Source organism: Sapajus apella, unplaced genomic scaffold, assembly GCF_009761245.1.
Source record: "Sapajus apella isolate SASKATOON/1434 unplaced genomic scaffold, GSC_monkey_1.0 scaffold59, whole genome shotgun sequence".
In the NCBI taxonomy this organism is placed as follows: domain Eukaryota; kingdom Metazoa; phylum Chordata; class Mammalia; order Primates; family Cebidae; genus Sapajus; species Sapajus apella.
In genome coordinates this window covers 4,261,884-4,288,196 of record NW_022436999.1, presented here as the reverse complement: position 1 = coordinate 4,288,196, position 26,313 = coordinate 4,261,884, and the positions used below count along the sequence as shown (strand labels likewise).

General features: G+C 48.9%; 1 protein-coding gene across 1 annotated transcript; it reads left to right on the top strand.

Annotated features, from left to right (window-relative positions):
• The first annotated feature begins 7,329 nt into the window (after positions 1-7,329).
• LOC116528649 (collagen alpha-1(I) chain-like) lies at positions 7,330-13,586 on the top strand. Its single transcript, XM_032246041.1, has 3 exons — positions 7,330-7,485; positions 10,087-10,826; positions 11,779-13,586. Exons 1-2 carry the CDS (start codon positions 7,330-7,332, stop codon positions 10,813-10,815), a joined length of 885 nt encoding a protein of 294 aa, XP_032101932.1. The 3' UTR covers positions 10,816-10,826; positions 11,779-13,586.
• The last annotated feature ends 12,727 nt before the right edge of the window (positions 13,587-26,313 follow it).

Here is a 26,313-nt window from a genome sequence, read left to right as displayed (position 1 = left end):
GAGAGAGAGAGAGAGAGAGAGAGAGAGAGAGAGAGAGAGAGAGAGAGACGGGATCTGTTTGCTTTCTTTCCGGCACATGTGTGCGTGCAGGGAAACTGGGGTCTTTGTCCCTGGCCCCCATCAGAACCCCTACCCAATACCACACATACCTCCAATGGCTCTATTACTTGAATGTTAGGGGTCGTTGGATATAAAATCCAGGCCTTTTAAACCTGTTTACCTCTTCCCCAGCTTCCCCAAAGCACTGAACACACATTCTCCTTAGTCCCTGATACCCAAACCATCTCTTCTGCCACGCCTACCCCCATAACTAGAAAAAGGGTTTTAAATGATGTTGCTTTTTCAAACTTGTTTTTTGCTAAATTTGAAATGCTTTACAAAACACAGGTTAATGATCTCCCATAGACTGAAGGGAAACTGAGGCACAGGAGCAAGAGGTAGCAGCAGGTGACCTGCACCTACTGTGAGTGACTGAGATTGATGTCCAGTCCTTGACCGGCTCTCAGAGGTTCCCTGTTGAACTCAGGACTAGAGAAAGCCTGGGCTCGGTATCTGGGGGGTTGCTGCCACGTGGCTGCTGCTGTTTGCTGGCAGAAAGAGGAGACATGCATGAGGAAACTAAGAAATCTGCTGTGCCCAAGACTTGAGTAACTACATGAGAACATGGGGAAGTACTGTGCATGGTGCCCAGCCCATGGGAACCCCAGTGCCAATTTGCTTCCTTGCCTGGGTCACCAAGGAAGGTGGGAGAAAGAGCGTCTGTCCCCTCCTCTCTCTACCCCTGGGGTGGAAAGATAGGCAGGGACCGGTGGGAGGAAGGGTGAACTGGGGCAGACGCTGGGGAGAGGCCCGATATGCAGATTCTCCATGGGGGTCTTGCTCTAAACTGTGGGGTCATCTTCAGGGCAGATCAAGGGACTCACACTTACTAGTAAGCTGTAAAGTGTTCACAGGTAAACCAAGGTGCTATTTTGTCCTAGCATCAGTGAGTTTGCTTTGGAATTATCCTCTACTACTCCCTAGCAAGACCCCAGTATGGCCGACTCCACCCTGGGGAGCTGTTCTTTTGAGAAACAGGAACCTCCCCAGCCAGAGCAGGGATCAGGCAGCTCTTGGAGGGTCGCCATGTGGACAGCCGGCAGGGGAGAGAGAGAGGACGGATCTTTGCCACAGCCCTCTGACTTCTTTAGTGCCGAGTGTCTCCTGCCAACTGCACCCTCCACCCTGGGGTACTGTGGGCCCCCCAAACCAGGGCCTGCTCTTGTCTGACCAAAGGCAACCAGATCTGCTGCAGCTGCTGGGTGAGGAAACAAGCTTTCCCAGAGACCAGGGAAGCAGCTGGAGAAAGATTCCTGCCAGCCCGGGGGTGTAAATATTTATACAACGTGGTGCTGGTGCGTGGGAAGAGAAGGCAGAGGGAGGTGGCAGGAATGAGGAGGCACTGACATGGACAGATTTAAGAGGGCTGCACTTGGGGCCCGGCTAGGAGTGAGGCGGCCCGAGAGGGAAGGAGCAGGAGGCTGCTGGAATCCTAATCCCCACCTGAATTCATATGTCAAAGAGGCTTGGTCTTTGCCCCCAGCTCTCCTGCCAGAGTCAAGGGGAGCAACTTGGAAGAACATTCATCACCCATCCCCTAGTCATTCCTTCTGTTGACTACAGCCCTCTATATAGAGCAGGAGGTGCTGCCTGGAATCAGGGACAAACCAAGTCCACAGGGCCTTAGGAGTAAGGGCCTTTGGCCTCCCAAAGTTTATGCTTTTCGGACCTTAAAGGATGCTGGACCCTGAGAGTTGGACTCCAGAGTGGAAGAAAATATAAATAAAATATAAAATGTAAGCAAAGATTTCTCTCAAGCCTTTATATAGCCAACAGCACTTCCCTCAAGTGACAGGGAACACTGTGCACTGGTGAAGATGATGATGAAGAACAGATGGGACCCAGAAAGAGAGCAAGGTGTGCCTATGGAAACAGTCCTCAACCACACTTGCCAGAGAAGGAGGTGGCCACCATCACCACAGGGCCTAGAAAAGATAAGGCAGTCCGGTGGGTATCTACCTGGAGCTCTTGAGCCCCCTCACCCCAAGCTGCCACCCAGCTCCGGGTGTGCCCAAGCAGAGCATTGATCGAGCCGCCCCTCAGCTGTACCCATGGAGGACTGAGGCCCTAGGATGGGAAGCATGCCTGGACCAGTGGGGACAGCCAGATGGACTCCAATCAATTTGCCTCTGACAGCTGGGGAGCAGGGCCCAGGATGCTCCCACCCCACCCCACCACTCCAGACAGGGAGGGGCGTGGTTGCAACTTCTGGGATTTTTCTGCTACCACGCCCATCAAGAAGTGCCACCTGCTTCATCAGTACCAGGGCTGACCCTGAGAGCCTCCCACAGGTGGGTTTGTGTTGCTGCCCAGTGGCCAAGAGTCTTTAATACACCCCACAATTATCGGCCTCTTCTAGCGTTCCCCCTGCACCCTCAAAATGCCCACTCGCTAAGGGCAGGGACAGTGGGAAGAAAGGCCCTTCCACTGGAAAAGTGCCTCTATCTCCCCAGTAGACATCTCTGGATGCCCAGGTCAACTTCAGCCACTGAGTGAGAATCGAAGGAAACTCAGACTCTCCCAAGAGGCAGACCCTATGCTGCAAATTCTTCAAACACAGCACCGAATTTTGCAAGGAATACATTCCCAGTGGGTGCAACTCCATGGAGCTCCAGCCTCTCCTGGTCTAACCTGGTTAATCCTCCAATCCACAGCCCAAAGGATGGATTCCATTGCCTCCCTGAGCCATGGAGTCCCAGGCCCACACACTGTGGAGGAGACACCATCTGCCCCCATCCTCAGCCCAGGCCTGGCAGACAACATCAGCCCTAACAGGGAGAGGAGCACTGTCCCCATCCCCCTCCCCAGAAGGACACCGGGGCTGGGAGGAGAATCTTCAGGCGCCCAAGACCTCTTCTGCCTCTGTGGCTCTGCCTGCCGGCTGTGGCCTCTTCCTTGCCAGCTCTGCTTAAACAGATGAACAAGAATAAAAGCTGTGTGGCCCAAGGAAAGCTTTAGGGAAAAGAACTGAAACTGAAAGGGGGGAAAAACACAAAAAACTTTTAAGAAATGGGAGAGGATGAGAATTCAAGAAACAGACAAAATAAATCATCCAGGAATCCAGATGTAAAACAAGGCAGGCCAAAAGAAAAGAAAAATTATGCTAAGAAGTCAGAGTGAGGTGGGGAAGGAAGCTGAGAATGATAAAGACTAGGGGGCCAGTTATAAATATTCTGAAAAGAGAGAAGAATATCAAAGCAAACAACACCCGAAAAAATTTTTTCAAAAGACCCAGGAGAGAAAAGGAGGCAGCAGTGAATTGAAAACAACTGCCCTGATCCTCAATCAAATCCACTCAGTAATGTTCTTGGTGGCAACAACTGAGTCTTAGGGCTTTCGTGTGGGTTTCAGACTTTTCCTAACATTGAACAAGAACAGTCCTAGGAGAGCAAGCTTTCCTTCTTGCCTTTGTGTTTCCTACAATTTCCCCACCTCACCCCTACTGTTAGCCTTTTGTAGAGAAAAGGCTAGTCTTCCTGCGACAAGGCCAAAAACCAGTCCAACTCACCCCAGAGTAGGGTGGCTACCATCATGGTGTCCTATGGCTGGCTCACTGGAGAATGTGAGCAGCAGCCCTGTGCCAGGAAAAGAATATTAGGTTTGAGTAGAGCTGTGTGATCAGCTTCTCATCTTCTGGAGAGAGCTCTGGCCCAGCCACCTCTCTGTGGATAAGGGCTCATCTAACCCACAGACACACCATTCCTGGAGAAACACAGGTTCATGGCAGATTGGCATACCCACCTCTATGCAAAGCCAGAAAAATCCCAGCAAATGCAACTTTTGTTAACAACTTAGATGATTTAAATTAATTTCCACGTCTTCTCAAGGGAGCCTAAAGATAGCCACAACCATTGTTCTGGTTGGCAGACAGCTTCTTGAAGTTCAGTGCCTCAATGTCTTGTGTCCATAAACCCCACAAAAACTTGTGGAAGATGCTGGTCCCTTGTTGGCTTGGCTTCTTTCAGCCTTCTAATTGTTCTCTGTCTTCTGCGATTCTGTCGGTGCCTCCCTTCTCTGTGACTGCTTTGGGTTTTCCAGTTTCCTTACTTAAACCTCTATACTCTTCATTTCCCTAAGGGAGCAGGAGTTGGGAGAAAGCTGAAGCAAACCCAGGCAAAATTGAGAAGCAAAGAAAGTAACAATGTGGGTGTTGGGTTCAGTGCCCAGCTGTGCAGTGCCCAGGCTGTCCTCAGTGGGGGAGGCAGGCTCCCCGTAGATAGGCGGCTCACCAAGCATGTTCTACTGCAACTCCAAAGTTCAGCCATGGTCTGAGCTCTGGTCAGCTGGGACAAGGAAAATGGTACTCATGCCAGCCCATCTCCCTCCAAAAATTCTTATCTACTTGACCCTGATACTTCTGTACATTCCAAAAGTAACATTTCTTTTCTATCCAAAACTGAGAGGTGACAAAAAGTACAGAAGGATGAATGCCTAGGTTGTGGCCTTACACACTCAGCTTCTTGCCGTCGCTCCTAACTGTCAACCTGACACAGTCATATAATCTATGACTCACACTATTCTTTAACCATGAAAAAAGACAAACCAGGAAATTACAAGCTGAAATACCTAAAATGCAGTCCATTCAACTGAACTAATCTCCTAATAAGTGTGTGTATATTGAGAAGTCATGCTCTATCTGTTCTGAAAGATGTGGAAGTTTCCGGAAAAGTGCAAGGTGACAGCAGATCCCACCTTGTCAAGATTTGTCCTCCAAAGGATAAGTGCCTGGTCTTGGGCTGAGCTGCCCAGCAGTTTGTTAAAGGAGTCTTAAGAGCTGGGAACTAACATGTTGGCGTGGAGCACACCAACTCGATGTTCAGGCTGACCATGTTCAAAGTCTGGCACTGCCCCCACCTAGGCAAGTGGAGGACTCACCTACCTCCCTCAGTCTCCTCCGTTGTGAAATGGCAATGACAACAATCCCCATCTCCTGGGGTTGCTGTGAGGACGGATGAGCAAAGCACTTGGCACACTCTTGATGTGTATGAGCTCCCCCTCCAAAAAAAAGGAACCCAGTCAACTTTTGTTGTATGTTAAGCGGCAATTGGCAAGACCAAGAAGAGCCCTGGAGGCCCCATAAAGTGGGATTCCATAGAGCCACTGGACCTTAGTCAAGTATCCCAAGCAAGAGCGAGGAGAGCATCCCAGAGGAGGCCCAAGCAGCTGGCGGGTGGAGCGCTGGCGGGGAAAACCAAGGACAGCACTGGCAGCCAGGGTGGCTGTGTGGGTGGGAGGACGCAGGGGGCTGCACTCCAGTCTCCCTGAATTAGCTCAAGCTGGCTGCATCCCCACCCTGGCATGTGTTCATCCTTCTGTGAAATGGAGCCCACATTGACCTAGCACCCAGTATGTGCAAGGTGCTGGCTGAACAGGGAGCTGCAGTGGGAGACTTCAGCATGATCATTGCCTCAGAGACTTAATAACTGGGTGTTTCTGCCCAGATTCAGAAATCTGGCCTTTTATGAGCTGGATTGAAAGGAGATGACCAAATGCTGAGAAATTCTTATTTGGGGGCTGATTTTTTTTCTTTTAGTTAAGTGGAAAATCAAAGAGTTTAAAAGTGTTTTTAGACAGCTGAACACCAATTCAATCTTGGTAATGTTTAGGGGGTATTATTAATTTTTAGGTGGAATAATGATAATGTAGCTAAGTTTAACAAGAGTCTATTCTTTGGAGATATTGAATGAACATTTTTTTTTTTTTTTTTTTTTGAGATGGAGAGTCTTGCTCTGTCCCCCAGTCTGGGGTTCAGTGGCGTGATCTTGGCTCACTGCAACCTCAGTCCTAAAACAATTCACCTGTCTCCTGGTAGCTGGGACTACAGGCGCATTCCACCACGGCTAATTTTCATATTTTTAGTAGAGACAAATTTTTACCATATTGGCCAGGCTGGTCTCAAACTCCTGACCTCAAGTGATCCACCCAACTCAGCCTCCCAAAGTGCTGGGATTACAGGCATGAGCCACCACACCCGGCCCAGAATGAACTGACAGATGAAATAATATGATGTGATATATAGGATCGACTTTAGAATTGTACAGGCGGTAGGGAGGTGGATGGTGGCACTAATGAGCAGATTTGGCCATCAGTTGGTGATGTTGAGACTGGGTGGGCACATGGGGTCCGTCAAATTACTCTGTCTCCTTCTGCATATAAATTTTCCATAATAAAATGTTTTAAGTTCATAAAAACTAAAAATGTTTTAACTCAATGATTGTTGTATTACTAGCTTTTGCAATACAATATTTACTTCCTATAGACACATGTCCTTGGACAAGAAATGCAGCTATGGAAAAACCTGTTGGGAGCAGGGGAGGGCTGGAGAGCAGATGGACACCCCCACCCGAGGGCAGCCTTCCCCACACTTCTGTGGGGACCAAGAGTGGGGTCCTGCCCCTCTGGGCCTCTTGGGCTGGAAAGCGCAGACAGAGGGACCGATGTCCATTTTGACACTGCTTTTAAGCTCAGTAAAAATTACTTTAAGTTTGCTTTTAATGTATTTTTAAAGCACAATGAATATTTTTTTTCCTCAGCAGAAAGCCATCATAGCCGGGTGGGCAAGCTACTCAACCTTTCTAACCTCACTTTTCACAACAGGAAAGTGGGGACACTTACACATACCCTAATTCCCAGGGCGTGAGGGTGAATGTGACCAGTGTGTCGAGCGCGTCACATGGTAAGAACTGTAACAGGGTGGGTCTGATATGTGGTTTTTTGTGGCTGCTAAGCCTCTGAGAGGACCACAGGAGAGCCACCCCATTGTGAGCACCCCGTTTGAATCTGAATGGTTTTCTTAAACATTTAAGTTAAACAAAAATCGAGGCACATATCCTCTGAAACCCCTTTGGGCCAAGTACCCTGCTGGGTGTCAACCCCTTCGGGCGTCACAGAAGCCACGGCTGAGGCCCCCAGCCAGAGGAGCTGCCCAGGCTCTGAGAAGAACAGGGCAGCTGGGATGGAGCCACCACAGCTCTCTCTAGTTGAAGAATTAGTTGGAAAATGAAGAGTAGGGGACTGCCCACTCCTGTCCATGGCTTTGAATGTCAAAATGCACCCCCAGAAAGTAGACCTGCAGACCAACCCTTCCCAAAGATGGGGTTCAGAGTGCTCTAGACAGACAGCAGGCAACATCTCCCAAAAAGGAGCTGAGTCTCAGACAAGCAGTCCATGGAGGCCTCCAGACACCAGGGGCAACACAACGTCCCTTCACCAGTGTGAAGGCCCTGCCAAATGGCTGTGCAAAGGTGGCTGGGCAAGAGATACAGTTCCAAGAAGAAATCAAGGAGCCATGGCACGCAGAAGGACTCCCAGGAGAGGCAAGTGGCCTACACAACCAGTTTATGCCCCCAGACTGCTGGGTGGATGGCTTCCTCCAGACAAGCTTCAGTCAGAAGAGAGTGTTTGTGACTTTGGGTGACAAGACTGGAGGAGACAAGGGAACCTAAACAGGTGGTCATCCAGCCCACTGTCAGAGCGGCCACACCAAGTCTTTGGGTTCTTGCTCTAAGTCTCCTACCAGCCAGATGAAGGGATAGAGGATTCACATCCAGCCACATCTTGACACCGCTGATCCTGGAGGAGGAAGGATGGAGCATGGCACCTCCACCTGCTCCCTTTTCTTGCCTAGGAGGAAACAAGAAAGGAGGCCGGAGAGCCCAAGACAAAGTTCGAGAATGTTCTCAAAAGGTCCTTGGGCTTTGGGACCTTCACAATGCATTCATGAGATTATCCTAAGCTTCTGAAAGCCCCCTGGCTCCAGAGAAGAGGGCAGTCTCTGGCTACTAAACGTTGAGTGCAGCGGCTAATGGCACACTAGAGCCAGAATGCCTGGGTTCAAATCCCAGCTCTGCTATGTATTAGCTCTGTAACATTGGGCAAGGTACTTAACCCGTTTCCTCCTCTGTAAAATGAGGATAACTATGGCCCTACAGGACAGAGTTGTTGCTTAGATCAGTAGAAAACCCTCAATTAATTTAGCAAGGGGCCCTCCTCTGCCCAATGGGATGTGCTACTACTGACCCCATGGGGTTCTGGAAGAAATCAACATGCTACAACCACGTGGGAATGCATTTGAAGGAAGTGGAAAGTTTTCACAGAAAGTAGCCCAGAGACATGCACAGAGTGCTGCTCTCAGCTCAGACCAGAAACCCCAAAGATTTGTGCCGCTGTCAGAATGCAGCTTTCTGGAGTCTACCAGGCTACAGAGCTCCATGGAGTCTGGAATAGAAATGGGTTTACCTAGTCTTCCCCTGGAGTGGTGGCGAGGAAAGGTGATACTTTGAGGCTTTGTGCAGGACAAGCAGGGAGTATTGCTCAAATCCAAGCCGGCTGCCCTGTGGGGGACACAGGCCCACGCCGGCAGGCCTGGGGAGAGCCACTGCCTGCTGAGGTGAGGCCGGCACCAGTTGGTTTGAGGAGCCCACCTCTATCTCAGAGCTGGACTGGGCTTCCCGGGATGGGGAGGAAAGGGTTAAGCCGGCTCGGGCTCTGGAGGGAAAGCACTCGCAGCTATAAACAGAAAGCCCAGGGAGGGAGGGGGCTGACACAGGATGTGGCCAGGGCTCGAGCTGTCTGATTATTAACTTCACTTTTATTTGGAGGGGGATTCGATTCTCTGTTTTACTTCCCATCAAGGAAGTGAAAGCCCAGGTCTCAGAGGGGCCTGGTTTCAAATTGTTTTGTCACAGCTCATTTATTTTTCCTTTTAAATAAATAAACAAAACCACCTCTTTGTTTTCCCCTTAATGAGCATTCAGCAAATCATCTGTGGGTGAGGCATGAACGGGGTTTTCTGGAGTCCTTCATGGGAGAAGTTTGGCTTATTATTTTAAAAGGGAAAAGCAAGGATCTCGCCTTTAGCTCCAGGCTTCTCGAAGGCTGTCAAGGCACTTTCTCTTTTGCCTCCTCTGAGATATCCACTTGGACCAGCGAGGTGTCTGAAATCACAGCCTCAAGCCAGGCCAAGGCCCCAGGAGCTTCCTTGGCTGGACCCACAGCCTGCCATCCCATCTGACAGGCCCTGACACCAGGCCACGCAGAGGAAGTACCCGGCACCGGCTCAGTTGTTTGGGCGCAGACCCATGGCTCTGCTCCTACGGCACCCTGACATGTCTACTAAAAATAACTTAAAACACTTAAACACACAAAAGGATTCCATTACAGGTTTAAGAAAACACCATTACATGTTCCTTTTGCTCAAGGTTCAAAACGTTGGGAACTTGATTTCAACACAAAATTCGTATCAAAACCCATTCAATCCCATGATCCCCTTGCAACAACCTTTTCCTGAAAGACCTGCACGTGGCACCCCAGGGCCAGTATCACAGGGTCCCGACCCTCACGGGGTCTCATAATTCAACAATTCAGTGAGGGAGGATGCAGCGACAAAGACCGTAAGGAAAAAGGAGAGTTTACAGCAGCAGCTACTGCTACTCAAGGTGGGCAGAGAAGGGAGCAGGCAGATTTTGCTGGAAATTAAAAGGAGAAATCCAGGAAGGCTTCCTGGTGGAGGTGATCTTTAAGCTGAACCTTGAAGGACTGACACGATGAACGGATGTTCTGGAACCTGAGACATAACCAAGTGCCAGAGAGACAGCATCCATGTATGAACTGAGCTAGACAGAGACAACAGTGGGGCCTGGGGCTCCTCAGAATGGCATCTCAAGTCCCCATGGTGGACAGGGACTGGAATGCTTCGGCCGTCTGGAGCCAGCTCCGTGGTGCCAGTCCCTGACCTCTGGCTTGGAGACTGGTGTGCCTCTTGAGCAAGCAGATACTACGCCTGGTCTTGGACCCTGTCACTTGCCTGCCCCACAAAAACCTGCTGACCGCTGTGACCTACTTTAACGGCCTCTGACTTTCCGCTCTTCGAATATGGGGCAAAAAGAAGGAGGGCGACTGAGGCCTCTCAGTACATTTGAGGCTCAGAGGCTCAGGCCTGCCTTCGCAGCGGCTACTGGAGTGGCGCTTCCCAGCACCCCGGGGTAGCTGCCAGGGTCCAGGGCGCTCCTGCGCTTCTGCGATGCCCCCGCACTCCCGCGGCCGCGCTTCGCGGTCGGGCTCTCCCGTCGCCTCCCCGCAGCCCGCTCCGCCGCGAGCCAGTACCTAGCCGGGCCGGGCGCGGGGCCCGGGCGAGGCCGCCAAGATGGCCGACGCGCTCCGCAGCGCGCGGATCACGCGGGAGGGCTGCCCTTGGCCTCCCGGGAAGCTGCCAAGGTTCCGCCGCCCTCCCTGGCGCTCTGCCCCGGCCGGCCTGCTGGGATCTCCTTCCCGGCGCGCCCTTCAGCTCCTGGGGCCTCGCGAACCTTCCAGGCCCGAGGCCATCCAGACGCGCGCACCAGGCCCGACCCGGGAGCGGAAGGCGCGACGCAGCCCAGAGGAGAGACAGGGGCCGGGGCTGCTCCGCGGCTCGGAACGCGAGGGGCGCGTGGGCCGAGGCTGCTGCCGGAGGCTGCGGCGTGGGACGAGATCCTCGCTGCGGCTCAGGGCCTGGCCTCCCGCGGCCGCTGTCTCCCGGAAGCCCGCGGAAGCGGCGCGATGGACGTGGCCACACTGCCCTCCAGTGGCCAGCCCGCCGAACGACACGCCCGGGCGCCGTTTGGGGGTCGGGGTGACGTGTCCACGCTCTGCCTTTTGCTCCATTTGAAGGTGGGGTTTGTTCCTCCGTGGTTCCTCTTACAGGCCGCCAAAGCTGCCCTCTGCCACAGTGCACACTGACCCAACAGCAGGTTGGCCGCCTTCGGTGGCTCTCAAACTTCAACTTCAGTGTGCACAGGAATCCCCTCCCCCGGCCCCCGTCCTCCCCTTGACAATTCTTTCAGACCCGGATGTTCCCCAACTAAGTCAGAGAATTTGCATTTATAGCAAGTCCTCAGGTGATGCTGAGCTGCTGGCCCGCTGGAGCCACATTCCGAGAACCACTGGCTCGGCTCACTCTTTCTGTCCTGGGGTTTCTGTCATCCACTCATTCAATGCAGAACATGACTTGCTAGGCACGGAGGCCGAGTGGGCAGAACAAATTTCCCGCCCTCGTGGAGCTTAGTCCGAGGAGACAGACTTGTTTCAACAAATCACCTGTAAAGAAATGCAGGATTCCATTTGAAAAGGTTTTCAAATTCCTGTGAAGGAAAAAAATAAGGTGCTCAGAGAACACATATAAATGGGGCACTAATTTAGCTTTGGAATGGGAAGGTTCTCAGGGAGGACCTCTCTGATGAAACCTTCAAGCTCAGGCCAGGAGGAGGAGGGATGAGGTCCTGAGGGGAATGGGGAGGGACTGGAGCGGGCAAGCCGAGCAGGTGAGGTGCAGACAGACCCTGGCTGTAGAAGCAGAGACTGGCAGGGGCAGGCAGGGGATCAGAGCCTCCTAGGCCCATGCCTCTGGTCCCCACAGAGCTGCCTCCACAGAAGGGCAGCATCCAGGGGAGAAGAGGGCCTGGCTGCTCAGACTGTAGCCAGCCTCTCAGCACCAAGAAGGGTGCTCCACCTTCAGGAACCCCAGCCAGGTGCCCACAGCCCACAAACTTCTCTTTGCCTGAACAGATTTACATAGGTCCCTTCTGTAAGGCCTGAAGGACAGTCCCATTTGATGGAAGCAGGTCTGCTGAGTAATGATGAGTGAACGTGATGTTACCATCTACCCATCAATGCCCTCAGTGTGCCATCTCCTCCCTCCTGCAGGTCCAGGATCCAGTGAGCATTCGTAAGCACCTACTATGTGCTCTGCACCAGGATCACTGCAGTGCTGTGTGAGACATGGCACAAAGGGGCCAGCCGGCCCTCGGAGGCTCCAAGCACCCTGGAGGGCAGGTAAGTGGAGTCCACCCTCCCGGCCCCAGTGTCAGCTCCAGCCTGCTGTGTGCGCTCCTACTCTGCCCAAATGTCCCTGGGACCGCTCTTTGCAGTTGGGCCAGGCTGACAAATGGCAGCGGCAATTCTAGTGTGCAAATGCTTCTTACTTGGTATCAACACCAGCTTGATGGCAGGGGGTGGGATGAGCACCAACCACTGCTCTTTATCCCTCGTGCTCCAACAAGGAGGTACCATCCCATTAGTCCTGTTCCCTGCTCAGTCCCTTCTGTCCCCAGTTTTCACATCTGAGAAGTGTGGAGCGGGGAAGAGTTGTGTTAGATGATCTCCAAGGGTTTTTGGACCATGTCTAGCCCACCAGTGCTCTGTGGGAGAGATGGACAAGAACAGCCCTGCCCACTGACCCCATGACCCTAGCGTTATGCAAAGCAAGGCCTTTGGCATTAACGGACTCCAGGTTGGGGGATGGGAGAGGGGAGCAGCTGAAAAACAATGTGCAACTTTAGAATCAAATCAGTCCAACTCTGTTCCTGACTCTGTGATCACCGGCAAGTGGTTTTTAATCTTTCTGAGCCTCAGTTTCCTCATCTGAGAGATGGGAATCCCATGATACCTATCTCATGGGGCTGTTCTGAAGATTACTGATAACAGCTACCACTTAGCAAGTGCTTGATCCGTGCCAGGCACCACACTGAGAGCTTCCCGTCCACTCCATGAGGGCATGTGCAGAAGTGCTGGCCCTGTGCCAGCAAGAAGTAGGGCTCCACATGGTTGTTATTCTGTGACAGCCCTCCTGCTCTGCATAAATATATTTAACAGGCAAAGGCTTCGTAAGCCCTTGGCACATAATAAGCACTCAATAAACAGTGGGCTTTATTACTAGCCAGAGAGAAGGGACTCTTGTGAGGAGGTCCTACAGAAGGAGAAATATGGAGGAGTGGCTGACCCAAGATGATGGCTCACACACCTCTCCCAGGAGGGTCAGCCCCATGCCTAGCTAGGCAGTTCCCTGGCTAGGACTAGGATGGCAGCTCTTACTCACTCTTCCCAGAGAGTAGCTAATTAGCCTCCCAGCAGCCAGGAGCTCCTCAGATGAAAGGTGCTTAATACAAGCTCAAGGCGTAACCCCCATATTTATAACTAAGGTTCCCTGGGGTGAGGAAGGCCCCAGGGCAGAGAGACAGGCCAGATCAGGGCCTCGCCTTGTTTATGACGGAGGTTCCCAGGGAAGAGAGCCGGCTGGGGTGGCTGTGAGCCTGAGAAAGGGCTCTGGGTGGTGGGTGTGGGCTGCAGAGGGAGCCCCTCCCTAGGAGTGGGCGGGGCCCAGTGGCAGAGGAGGCAGAGTGAATGCTTCAGGGCCCAAGCTGTCTCCCAGAGTGGGAGCTCCAAGGTCAGGAGACAGCCTAGGATAGGGTAGATCAATGTGAGGCTCTGCTCCTGGGCTGCCAGGTCAGAATTCCAGTTTTGCTATGGCCATTCCAAGTCCCAGAGCCTCAGCTTCCTCATCTGTAAAATGGGGATAATGGTAACATTGACCTCACAGCTATTTACTGACAACACTTAGTACAGACAGGACCTGGCACCCACTATGTAAAGAATGAGGATTCATGCATTTGCTCATTCAACAGATATGTATTGAGCACCTGCTGTGTGCCAGGCACTGGGTGTTAGAAATACAGTCATGAGGCCGGGCGCAGTGGCTCACGCCTATAATCCCAGCACTTTGGGAGGCCGAGGCGGGTGGATCATGAGGTCAAGAGATCGAGACCATCTGGTTAACATGGTGAAACCCTGTCTCTACTAAAAATACAAAAATTAGCTGGGCCTGGTGGCGCATGCCTGTAGTCCCAGCTACTAGGGAGACTAAGGCAGGAGAATTGCTTGAACCCAGGAGGTGGAGGTTGCAGTGAGCCGAGATTGCGCCATTGCACTCCAGCATGGGTAACAAGAGTGAAACTCCATCTCAAAAAAAGAAAAACAAAAGAAATACAGTCATGAACGAAACAGATCCAGTATCCCTTTGATTCTATAGGGAAGACAGACAACAGACACAAGAACCGAGAGCTAGGAAATACACTGCCTGGCAGTGACTGCACTGTCGGAATCGGGTATGAGGATGGGGTCAGGTGCTCGATACAGTGGCGGAAGAGCAGGTACCCAGGCAGATATGGGGAGATTCAGAAATAGTGGGGTTGAAGGGCCAACCCAAAGTGCGCAGCAAACCAGAGGCAGGAGCCTGGGCCTGAAGCATAGGAGTCTTCACCCACAGCTGCCACAGCAGCCCTTGCAGCTCCCTCTGCCTCTCACTAAGGGGTGTGACCAACGAAGCCACCCGCCCTCACCTCCCCCTTGGCTCCAGCACCTGACTCCTGCAGTCTGGAGTCCAGCAAGGCAAGTAACTGACACAGCTCCCGCGTCCTGACAGCTTCCATTCTTTGACATTCACCAGCGTCACTGGCTGAGCTCGGGCTACACGGCCATCTTGTCTCTGAGTCCTCCCAACCAACTGGTGAGGTCCGTAGCAACCCTGTGTTTTTGTTTTGTTTTGTTTTGTTTTTGAGATGGAGTCTCACCCTTCTCGCCCAGGCTGGAGTACAGTGGTGCGGTCTTGGCTCACTGCAACCTCCGCCTCTCGGGTTCAAGTGATTCTCCTGCCTCAGCCTCCTGAGTAGCTGGGACTACAGGCATGCGCCACCACGCCCGGCTAATTTTTTGTATTTTTAGTAGAGATGGGGTTTCACTGTGTTAGCCAGGGTGGTCTCGATCTACTGACTTTGTGATCCGCTGTCTTGGCCTCCCAAAGTGCTGGGATTATAGGCATGTGCCACCACGCCTGGCCAACCCTGGGTTTTTTTTTTTTTTGCCAAGGTGAGGTTCACATAACATAAAATGAAGCATTGTAAAGTGAGCACTTCAGTGGAATTTAGTGCGTTTGCAGTGTTGTGGAACCTCCACCTCTGTCTAGTTCCAAAACATTTTTATCACCCCAAAAGGAAACCCATACCCACTAAGCGGTTGCTCTCCTTTCCCTCCTCCCCCAGGCCCTGGAAACCACCTTCTACTTCCTGTCGCTATGGGGTTGCCTGTTCTGGATACTTCACCTATCCAGAGCTTGGGGTCTGACCTCTGTCACTTAACATCATGTTTTCGAGGTTTATCCGCATTGTGACATGTGTTGGTATTGCATCTCCGTCTATGGCTAAATAATGTTCCATTGTCTGTAAGCACCCCCATCTTACAGATGAGGAGACAGGCCTGAGGTGCTGAGACTCCCAGCCTGAGTCCACACTGGAGAGACATGGTCTGTGCAAGCCTGCTGCCCAGATGGCCCCATCCTGGCACTGCCATCTGGGAGGAGGCTGCCACTGGGGACGATGCTGGTCCCGGAGTGGTGACCTGACCCCATCTGAGGTTCACTTCTCAGCGCAGGTTCACAGGTATGGGTACTCTAGACTCCCAGGCACCCTGCTCCGGGCAAGACCACAGCATGGCCACAGAGGCCACCTCCTTGGGGGAATTCCAGCCCCTGGCCAACTACAGACCATAGCACTCCCAGGGGTTCAGCCCTTTCTCACAACTGGGTTGTGACAGCTGGGAGGTATTCAGCCCTGGGGTAGCCTGGCGGGCAGGCTAGGTTGGGAACCTATCCCCAGCTGGCTTCCCAAGGCAACATGGCCAGACCCGTCGGGCAAGTGGACCACTCATGTGGCACGCATGTACTGAGCGCCCACTCTATACCAGCCTGGCACCACCAGGCCTCCAAGAAGCTCCCTTTCTGATGAGGATGAGCCACCCCAGAACAGAAACTGGGTGCTGGGGCCAGGACCAGGACAGAGGGGCGCTCCCAAGAATGAGCACTGGCACTGAGCACAGGGAGCTCCCCGCCAGCAGCACCTGACACAGCACACACCAGGGCTCCCTGGCCTCAGGAAAGTGGGGCTGCCACATCAAGAAGGCCACGACACAAGGGGCCCTGCCAACGTGCAGCCTCAGGTGGAAGGCACGGATGCGGCAGTACGCAGGACCCTAGCATGCCTGCCTGGGGATGCCCACCTCAGCCCACTTGATGGCCAGTCGAGACTCAGTGTGCACTGTCCACGCACCCTGTTCTGACACTGCCTAGTGTCCAGTTATTCATTCATTTCACTCATTCATTTGGGGCCACTCTACTGAACAATGAGGATATAAAGTTGTAAAAACAAAACAAACATGTTGCTGTCCTCTAGAAGCTTAAAATACAGCAGACTGAGAAGGCAACTAGTAATGACCACCTGGCTAGGGGCAAGGAGACCAGAGGCAGGGCCTAGCCCATGGACAGCTGCAGTTGGAGTGTGTGTGTGTGTGTGTGTGTGTGAGTGTGTGTGTGTGTGAGAGTGAGTGTGTGAGTGCGTGTGAGTGTGAGAGCAGGAGAGTGTGTGAATGTGTGTGTGTGTAAAACAGTGGGAGAGTGTGTGTGTATGAGTGTGTGTGAGAGTGGGAGTGTGTGTGTGTGTGAGTGTGTGTGCTCACGTGTCCACAGCCGAACTCACCTCCAGACAATTATGCACCCCTACCCGCTCACCCCATCCAACTTCATCCCCACCAAGGCAGGTCTACTCAGTAAGTCAGGCTGAAAACATGAGCCTGGGAGGCTGGGGCTCCTTAACTGCCACCCCCACCTGCACCTCATCCAGGATGAAAGAGGCATTATTCAGCAAGGACATGGCCACTGAAAGTGCCATGGAGGACTGGCCAAGGGGAGGGGAAGGGCTCCCTACAGCCCTTTCCCTGCTGGGCTGAGTTGAATGGCCGTGTACTTACCCAGGCTGGTACAAAGCCACTGGCCCCAGGGCCATCCCCTGATGACACAGCACTTCCTGGCTACCAGTGCATGCTGAGTATGTCACATGCATTCCTTAAACCACTAAGGTTTTACCAGTGACTTACCCAAGGTCACTGGGCCAGTGTGTAGAAAATTTGCATTCTCGTATAAGCCACTCCAAAGTCCACACTCACAGATCTAACCCAACCAAGCCAAGGGGCCTGCCACAATGCTCCCCTGTACACCTCCCACAGCTGCCTGTCTAGGGGAAAGAAGGAAATCCCTTCACACACAGCCCCTGCCCCAGCCGTGCTACAGTCCCTTTCTCTTCCTGTGCCCTAGCTGACCCCCTAGCTAAGTCCACCTTTTGGCATTCAGGGTGCACCTCCTGTCCCAGGGAGCTCCCTGAGGAGCTGGAGGGAACAGTCTGCACTGGGGCTGTGGGTGGAAGGGAAGAGGATGGGGCTAACTAGGTCCTGGGCACATAGGGCCTCACATGGGAAGGAAAACACTCCCTCAAAGGGCCAGATGCTCTCAGCCAGCTCCCACCCCCTGCTGCTGTCACGAACTTCCTTGCAGACAGGGGAGACAGCAAGCTAGATCTTCCTCCAGGTGTCTTGGCTGACCTGAAAACCCCAGGGTGCCCTGAAAGAAAGAAGGCCAGGGAAGGAATGCGTGGGAAGGTGGGTGATTGTTGCCCTCCATTCCAGTGTTGGGTGTGGGGGCCACCTGCCCAGGGAGCATAGCCTAGCTGAGGGGCAGGAATGGGCCCCTGCGTGTCCCAGGGGCAGCCCAGGGCCAGATGGGGCTAACTACAGTCCCCATGGCCAGGACATGGCTACTGAGGGGCCCAGTGACCACAGCTATGTTCTCTGGGCTCTGGCTGAAGCACTTTGCATGCGTTAATCCTAAAGCCAATCTTTACAACCTCCCTGAAAGGAAGATGCACGAGGCCCCCGTTTTACACATGAAGAAACTAAGGCTCGGAGATTAGAGAAATGTGCCCATAGCCAGATGGAGGAAACAGTAGTCAGGATTCACATCCTTCTGATTCCAAAGGCTTTGCCCTTGACAACTGCTTAGAGCTTTTCTGCTGGCTGTGCCCTGCACCAGGCTGGCACCTAAGATGTTCAGGTATTCACTGGGATGAGGAGGGAGTAGACAGGTAAGGGGATATGTGAGAGGATATGGGGATGAGTGAGAGGGCAAGTGAGTGCCTAAGTGAGTGGGCGACTGAGTGGCTGGGCAGTGAACAAGTCAGTGGACAAGCAGACTAATAAATGAATGGTGCGGTGATTAAAGGGCTGAGTGAGAGAGAGGAGCAATCGCTGCTCTGTCAAATGACCTCTGGGAGTGAAGAGGGAATGCGGCTTCTGAGAAATTGGGTGGTCCACTGGAATCTGGCTTACCATGAAGAATAGCCCCAGGTGGTCTCCCTCCCTGGAAAGGCGCTCACCCACAAAGGGACTCTGGAGGCCACAGGGTTTCTGCCTGCCAGACACACGCACATTCCATGACCAAGTAATGGGCTGGCCAGGTCAATCATCTCTAGGGCTTTGGGAGCCCCATTGCTTAAGAGGAACCTGGGCCAGGTATCGATCAGCCTACCCCTGCTGGGAGGAAAAGCGGAAAAAGAGATCCATTGGTTCTGCCCAAGGTGGAGGTGGGGGTGGGTGGCCAAGAGGCCCCAACTGCTGTCCTGGGAGGGCAGGTAGGCCTGGCCGGGACAGAGCTCCTTTGCTCTGGCTGTTGGGCCCTAGGGGTCAGTGCCCGCGTCCTGTTTGCCTAAGGGGGTGGATGCAAGGTGGTGCAGATGTGCCTCAGCAAGGGGTCACTGCCATGGACAGGGAAGGCCAATGGGGTAAGGCAGGCTGGACTGGACCCAGGAGTCAGGATAACATGGCATAAAGGGGCGGTGGATCTTAGGGCTGGAGGCAGGGAAACTTAGGGTCTATAGCCCACCAACACCTTCCATAAGGCTCAAGGGGAAGGTAACTGGACCGAGTCAAAGGCAACTCCGTGAGTTAAAGGGCACGCAGAGGAACTCTCCCATCCAGCCCTCAGCCAGCTCTCCAAGGAAGACTGGAGCAAGCCAGGGGCAGGTGCTGGCCAACGTGCTTCTGGAGAACAGGTCCCAGATGCTGCTCAACTTGGGGTCAGAGGAATCCAAGAGGGGACCCCAGAGCCATGCCTGGTCAGGCACAGCCCCTCCTCAGTCGTGAGTTTTTACCCACTGCTCACTTCAGGACTCGGGGCTTGTCATGACATACAATGAGCTGACAGAGGGTATGAGGGCCTCTTGGAGTGGGTGGGGTGCACAGAAAACTGCTCAGCACCTTGGTATCCTCCCTGTGCACTCAGGCCTTGCATGAGCTGCCTGTCCTGGAGGAAACCTTGAAGAGGACAGACAGCACTGCAGCTCCCTCACCTTTCTGCGTAGGGTTCCAGGAACCTGAGCAGGGCAAATGCTTTCACCACCCTGTTTTGAGAACAAAGTGAGTAGGCCTGTTAGCCCCATATCTCCTCATGGGGTCCTGGGGACTATACTCCATCCTGGAAAATGCCATAGAGGTCACTTTGGGCACAGGCACAGTGGCCGTCCGAGGGGGTGTGTTTAGGGCCAGACACCTTCCGGTCCAGCACAGGCTGTGAGGAGCAGGCAAGTGCCCTCTAGTGGCCTCTCCCGACACAGGTTGCATAGAGCCCCAAAAGACAGCTTGCCTAGGAGCACAGGGACAACCCCAGCCATCTACAGGGTCTGGAAGTGCTGTGCAACTAACACTCAATTTTTTCAAAAGAAAAAAAGAGATAGCTCTATATCAGAAGGTCATTGCAAGATGGCAGAACAACATATATAGCCCTTTAGGATGGCTTTCTGCAAATATTAGTGATAATGACGACGCCAACAAGAGTAAAAGTTATCTTAATCCTCACAATGACCCATGAGGTAGGCCTTATTATTTCTAGTTTACAAATGAAAAAGGGGCTGCCAGGTGCGGTGGCTCATGCCGGTAATCCCAGCACTTTGGGAGGCCGAGGTGGAAGCATCGCTTGAGGCCAGGAATTTGAGACCAGCCTGGTCAAAATGGTGAAACCCCGTTTCTACTAAAAATACAAAAATTAACCAGGCATGGTGGCGGGTACCTGTAATCCCAGCTACTCAGGAGGCTGAGGCATGAAAATAACTTGAACCCACGAGCCAGAGGTTGCAGTGAGCCGAGATCACGCCACTGCACTCCAGCCTTGGCAACAGAGCAAGACTCTGTCTCAAATGAAAACAAAACAAAAAACACAAATGAAAAAGATACAGAACTTGGGTTTCAACTCAGCTGTGATGACAAACTTGTGCTGGTGTTTAGGCACTCCGCTTTAACTCTTCAGATTTTAACAAGAGGCTATTTCCAACCAAAAGCGTAGCCTTTTCTCTCCTGTCTCCTGCTCCCAAGAGAGACTGCACTGTTGAGGAGAAAGCAGGGAAATGGCTCTTTCACCTCTCTGTGGTAAAAGGATCAATGATAAACTTTTCTTTCTCTTGTTATACTTTACAAAGGACTTTCACCTGTGTTATCTCATTTGCACGTCACACCAGCCCTGTGAGGGAGGACGTATTAACCCCATCCCACATGTAACTACAAAGATAGCTGTCCACTCAGCTTCCAGCCCTGCATCTATATAAGCCCCATGGGGCCAAACTCAGGTGAAGTATCAATAAATTTAAAAAGATAACTGTCATATAAAGTATCTCCTCGGACCCCAACAGGATGAAGTTAAAAATCAATAACAGAAATATAACTGGAGGCTAGTCATGGTGGCTCACACCTGCAATCCCAGCAACTTGGGAGGCTGAGGTGGGCAGATCACTTGAGCCCAGGGTTTGAGACCAGCCTGGGCAACATGCTGAAACCCTGTCTCCACAAAAAAAAAAAAAAAAAAAAGCCAGGCATAGTGGCACACACCTGTAGTCCCAGCTACTCTTGGGGGCTAAGGTGGGAGGATGACCTGAGCCTAGAAATGTCGAGGCTACAGTGAGCTGTGATCACACCACTGTACTCCAGCCTGGGTGACAGAGTGAGACCCTGTCTACAAAAAAAGAAAGAAAGAAAAGATAGGCCGGGCATGGTGGCTCGCACCTGTAATCCTAGCACTTTGGGAGGCCGAGGTGGGTGGATCGCCTGAGGTCAAGAGTTCAAGACCAACCTGACCATCATGCTGAAACCCCATCTTTAAAAAAAAAAAAAGAAAGAAAGAAAGAAAAGAAAAAGAAATTTAACTGGAAAATTCACAAATTTGTGAAAGTTAAACAAAGCACTGTTAACCAATGGCTCAAAGAAGAAATCACAAAGGAAACTAGAAAATACCTAGAAATAAAAGGAAATTAAATCACAATATAGCAAAACTTATGAGACACAATAAAAGCCATGCTAAGTTTGAAATTTGTAGCTACAAATGTTTACATTAAAAAACAAGAAAGATCAATAAATCAACAACCCAACTTTACAACTTAAGGAAGTATAAAGAGAAGAACAAACAACCCAATGCTAGCAAGAAGTAAGGAAATAACTATTAAAGCAGCAATAAATGAAACTGAGAATAGAAAAACAATAGAGAAGGCTGGGCGCAGTGGTTCATGTCTATAATCCCAGCACCCTGGGAGGCCAAGGCAGGCAGATCACTTGAGCTCAGGAGTCCAAGACCAGCATGAGCAACATGGCGAAGCCCACCTCTACCAAAAATACAAAAAATTCTCTGGGCAGGGTGGTGTGTGTAGTTGTAGTCCCAGCCACTCAGAGGCTAAGATGGGAGGATTCCTTGAGCCTAGGAAGCAGAAATCGCAGTGAGCCTAGATCATGCCACTGCACTGCAGCCTGGGTGACAGAGCAAGACCTTGTCTAAAAAAAAACAAAAACAAACGAAAGAAAAAGAAAAATAGAGAAAAACCAGCAAAACCAAAAGTTAGTTTTTTGAAATGATCAACAAAATTAAACCTTTAGCTAGATGGACTAATAAAAAAGAAAGAAAGAAGCCTCAAATTACTGAAATCAGAAATGAAAGTGGGAACATTTATTTCTGATTCTATGGAAATAAAAAGGATTCTAAGAGAGTACTGTGGACAAATGTACACCAACAAATTGGATAGCTTAGATGAAATAGACATATTCATAAAACCTACCAAGACTAAATCAAGAAGAAATTGAAAATCTGAATAAACCTATAACTAGTAAGGGGATTGACTCAGTAATCCAAAACCTTCCACCAAAAAAATGCTCTAGACTTGATGGATTCACTGGTGAAAACTATCAAATATCTAAAGAACTAACACCCATCTTTTCAAACGTTTTTAAAAATTGAAAAGGAGGGGTTGAGAACAGTGGTTCATACCTATAATCTCAGCACTTTGGGAGGCTGAGACAGGCAGATCGCTTGAGAGTTTGAGACCAGCCTGGGAAACATAGCGAGACCTTGTCTCTACAAGAAATACAAAAATTAGTTGGGCATCATGGTGCACACCTGTGATCCCAGCTACTCTAGAGGCTGAAGTGAGAGAATCACTTGAGCCCAGGAGGTTGAGGCTGCAGTTAGCCATGATCATGCTACTGCACTCCAGCCTGGGCAACAGAGCAAGATCCTATCTGGAAAAAAGTAAAGGAGAAAACACTTCCTAATTCATTCTACCAGGCCAGTATTACCCTGAAGGCAATGCCAGACAGACATGCCAAGAAAACAATAGACCAATATCCCTTAAGAACATTGATGCAAAAACCTCAACAAAATGTTGGCAAACCAAATTCAGCAGCATGTTAAAAGGATTACACACATGACCAAGTGAGATTTATTCCTGGAATACAAGGATGATTCAACATACAAAAAATGATCACTATAATGTACCACATTAACAGACAAAAAGGAAAAAATGATAATCTCGATGCAGCAAAAGCATTTGTCAAAAATTCAATACCATTTCATGATAAAAACACTCAACAAATTAGGAATACAATTCTAGATGTTCAACAACAGATGAATGGATAAAGAAAATGTGGTATGCATACACAGTGTAATAGTCTTTAGCTATTTAAAAAAGAATGAAATTGCTCCAACCCAGGAAGCTGAGGTTGCAGTGAGCCAAGATTGCACCACTGCACTCCAGCCTGGGCAACAGAGTGAGACTCTGTCTCAAAAAAAAAAATTGATTCCTAAGTATTTTATATTATTTGTAGCTATTATAAATGGGATTGCTTTCTTGATTTCTTTTTCAGATAGTTTGCTGTTGATGTATGTAAATGCTACTAATTTTTGTACATTGATTTTGCAACTTTACTGAATTCGTTTATCAGCTCTAACAGTTTTTTTTTGTGTGTGGAATCTATAGCTTTTTCTAAGTATGAAATTATGTGATTTGTGAACAGAGCTAATTTGATTTCTTTTTGATTTCCAATTTGGATGCTCTTTATTTCTTTCACTTGACTGCTTGCTCTGGCCAGTACTTCCAATATTATGTTAAATAAAAGGTTGAGAGTGGGCATTCTCATCATGTTCCACATCTTAGAGAAAGGGCTTTCCATTTTTCCTTATTCAGTATGATGTTAGCTGACAATTTGTCAGATATGGCCTGTATTATTTTAAGATATGTTCCTTCTCGACTCAATTTGTTGAGAGTTTTTATCATAAAGGGATGTTGAATTTTATTGAATGCTTTTTCAGCTTCTATTCAAATGGTCATATGGTTCTATTAATGTGATGTATCACATTTATTGATTTGCAAATGTTGAACCATCCTTACATCTCTAGGATGAATCCCACTTGGTCATGGCAAATGGTCTTTTTAATGTGTTACTGAATTCAGTTTGCTACTATTTTATTGAGGGGTTTTGCATCTACTTTTATCAGTAATAGCAGCCTGTTGTTTCTTTTCTTGTCATATCCTTGTCTAGTTTTGCTATCAGGGTAATGACAGGCTTATGGAACAAGTTTGGAAGTATTCCCTCTTCTTCAGTTTTTTTGAAGAGTTCGCATGGAATTCGTATTAGTTCTTCTTTAAATGTTTGGTAGAGTTCAGCAGTGAAGCTATCGTGTCCTAGGCTTTTCTTGTTGGAAGACTCTTTGTTACAGCTTCGGTTTCATTAGTCATTATTGGCTTGTTCAGGTTTTCTGTTTTCTTCATGGTTCAGCCTTGATAGGTGTATATGTTCAGGAATTTATCCATTTCTTCTAGGTTTTCTAATTTGTTGGCACATAGTTGTTTGTAATGTCTCTAATGATTCTTTGAACTTCTGTAGTCTCACTTGATGTCTCCTTTTCAGTTTCTGATCTTGTTTATTTGGATTTTTTCTCTTTTTTCTTAGTCTAGTTAAATGTGTGTTGATTTTATTTTTTAAAAGAAGCAACTTTTTGTTTTATTGATCTTCTGTGTTATTTTAAATCTCAATTTCATTTACTTCTGCTCTAATCTTTGTTATTTATTTCCTTCTACTAATTTAGGGTTTGGTTTGTTCTTGCTTTTCTAGTTTCTTGAGGTACAGCACTAGGTTATTTATTTGAGGTCTTTCTACTGTTTTGATATGACCGTTTATTGCTATAAGCTTCTTTCTTACTATTGCCTTTGCTGCCTCCCACAAATTCTGGTATATTCCCTTTTCATTTGTTTCAAGAGACTTTTTACATTTCTTTCTTAATTTATTCATTGACCCATTCATCATTCAGGAGCATGTTGCTTAGTTTCTATGTATTTGTGTAGTTTCTGAGGTTCTTCTTGTTATTGATTTCTAGTTTTATTCCACTGTAGCCAGAAAAGATACTTGATATTATTTCTTCTTTTCTGAATTTGTTGAGACTTGTTTTGTAGCCTAAGACATGGTCTACTCTGGAGAATATTTCATATGCTGATGAAAAGAATGTGTATTCCACAGCAGTTGGGTGAAATAGTCTGTAAATATTAGTTAGGTCTACTTTGTCTAGTGTGCAGTTTAACTTGAATGTTTGTTTGTTGATGTTTTGTCTGGATGTTCGTGTATTACTGAGAGTGGAATGTTGACATTCCTACTATTGTTATATTGTAGTCTATCTCTCCCTTTAGATCAATTTATGTTTGATTTATATATTTGGCAGCTCTAGTAGTTACTGTATAGATATTTATAATTGTTGTATCATCTTGCTGAATTGACCCCTTTATCATCATATAGTGACCTTGTCTCTTTTTATAGTCTTTGACTTGTAGTCTATTTTATCTGCTATAAGCATACCTACTTCTCCTCTTTTTTGGTTTCCAGTTGCATAGAATATCTTATTTTCACTCAACACACTTCCAGTCTATGTGTATCTTAAAAAAAAAAAAAAAGGATCATTCTGTCTTCTAAGCTGGAGTGCAGTGGTACGATCATAGCTCAGAGCAGCCTCAATATCCTGGGCTCTATGTGTGTCTTTATAGGTGAAATGGGCTTCTTTTTGTAGGCAGCATATAGTTGGGTATTGTTTCTTTATCCATTTAGCCATTCTATGCCTTTTAATTGGAGAATATAATCCATTTATATTCAGTGTTATTTTGATAAGTAAGAACTTACTGCACCATTTTGTTGCTTGTTTTTTGGTTGTTTTGTAACTCCTCTTTTCCTTTCTCTCTTTCTTACTGTCTTCCTTTGTGGTTAAGTGATTTTTCTGTGGTAGTATGTTTTAATTAATTGCTTTTTATTTTCAGTAAATCTATTATAGGTTTTTGCATTGTGGTTACTATGAGGCTTACAGAAAACATCTTGTAAATATAACAAGTCATTTTACAGAGGTGGCAACTTATCACAGTTCTAGATCACAAAAAAATGATAGAAACAAAAACTGAAAAAATCTCTACACTTGAAATCCATGCTCCCCCCACATTTGGTCTTTTTATTGTCTCAATTTACATACTTGTATACTGCCTATCTCTTAATAGACTGCTGTAACTATTATTGTTTTTGATAGATTTGCTCTTTAGGTTTCATACTAGAGTTATGCATGGATTGCACACCACATTTACAATGTTAGAGTATTCTGGGTTTGTCCATGTATTTAATTTTACCAGTGGATTTTATACCTTCAAATGTTTTCTTTTTGCATGTTAGTGGGGTGGTTTTTTCCTTCTGGTTGAAGATCTGTCTTTAGCATTTCTTGTAAGATGAGTCTGGTGATGGTGAATTCTCTCAGTTTTGTTTGAGAAGGATTCTATCTCTCCTTAATATTTGAAGGACAGCTTTGCTGGATACAGTATTCTTGGATAGCAGGGTTGTTTTATTTTGTTTTGTTTTGTTTTCCAGCACTTTGAAAATGTCATCCTACTCCCTCCTGGCCAGTGTGGTTTTCATTGACCAGTCTATTGCCAGACAAATTGGTGCTCATTTATATGTTATTTGCTATTATCTTGCTGCTTTTAGGATCCTTTCTTTATCTTAGACTTTTTAGAGAAAATTATTATATGCCTTGGGGTGCTCTTATTTGGATAGAATCTATATGGTGTTCTCTGACCTTCCGGCACTGGATATTTATATCTTTCTCAAATTTTGGAAGGTTTTCTGTTATTATTTCTTTGAATAGGGTTTCTGCCCCTTGCTCTTGCATATATCCCTCTTGAATACCAGTAA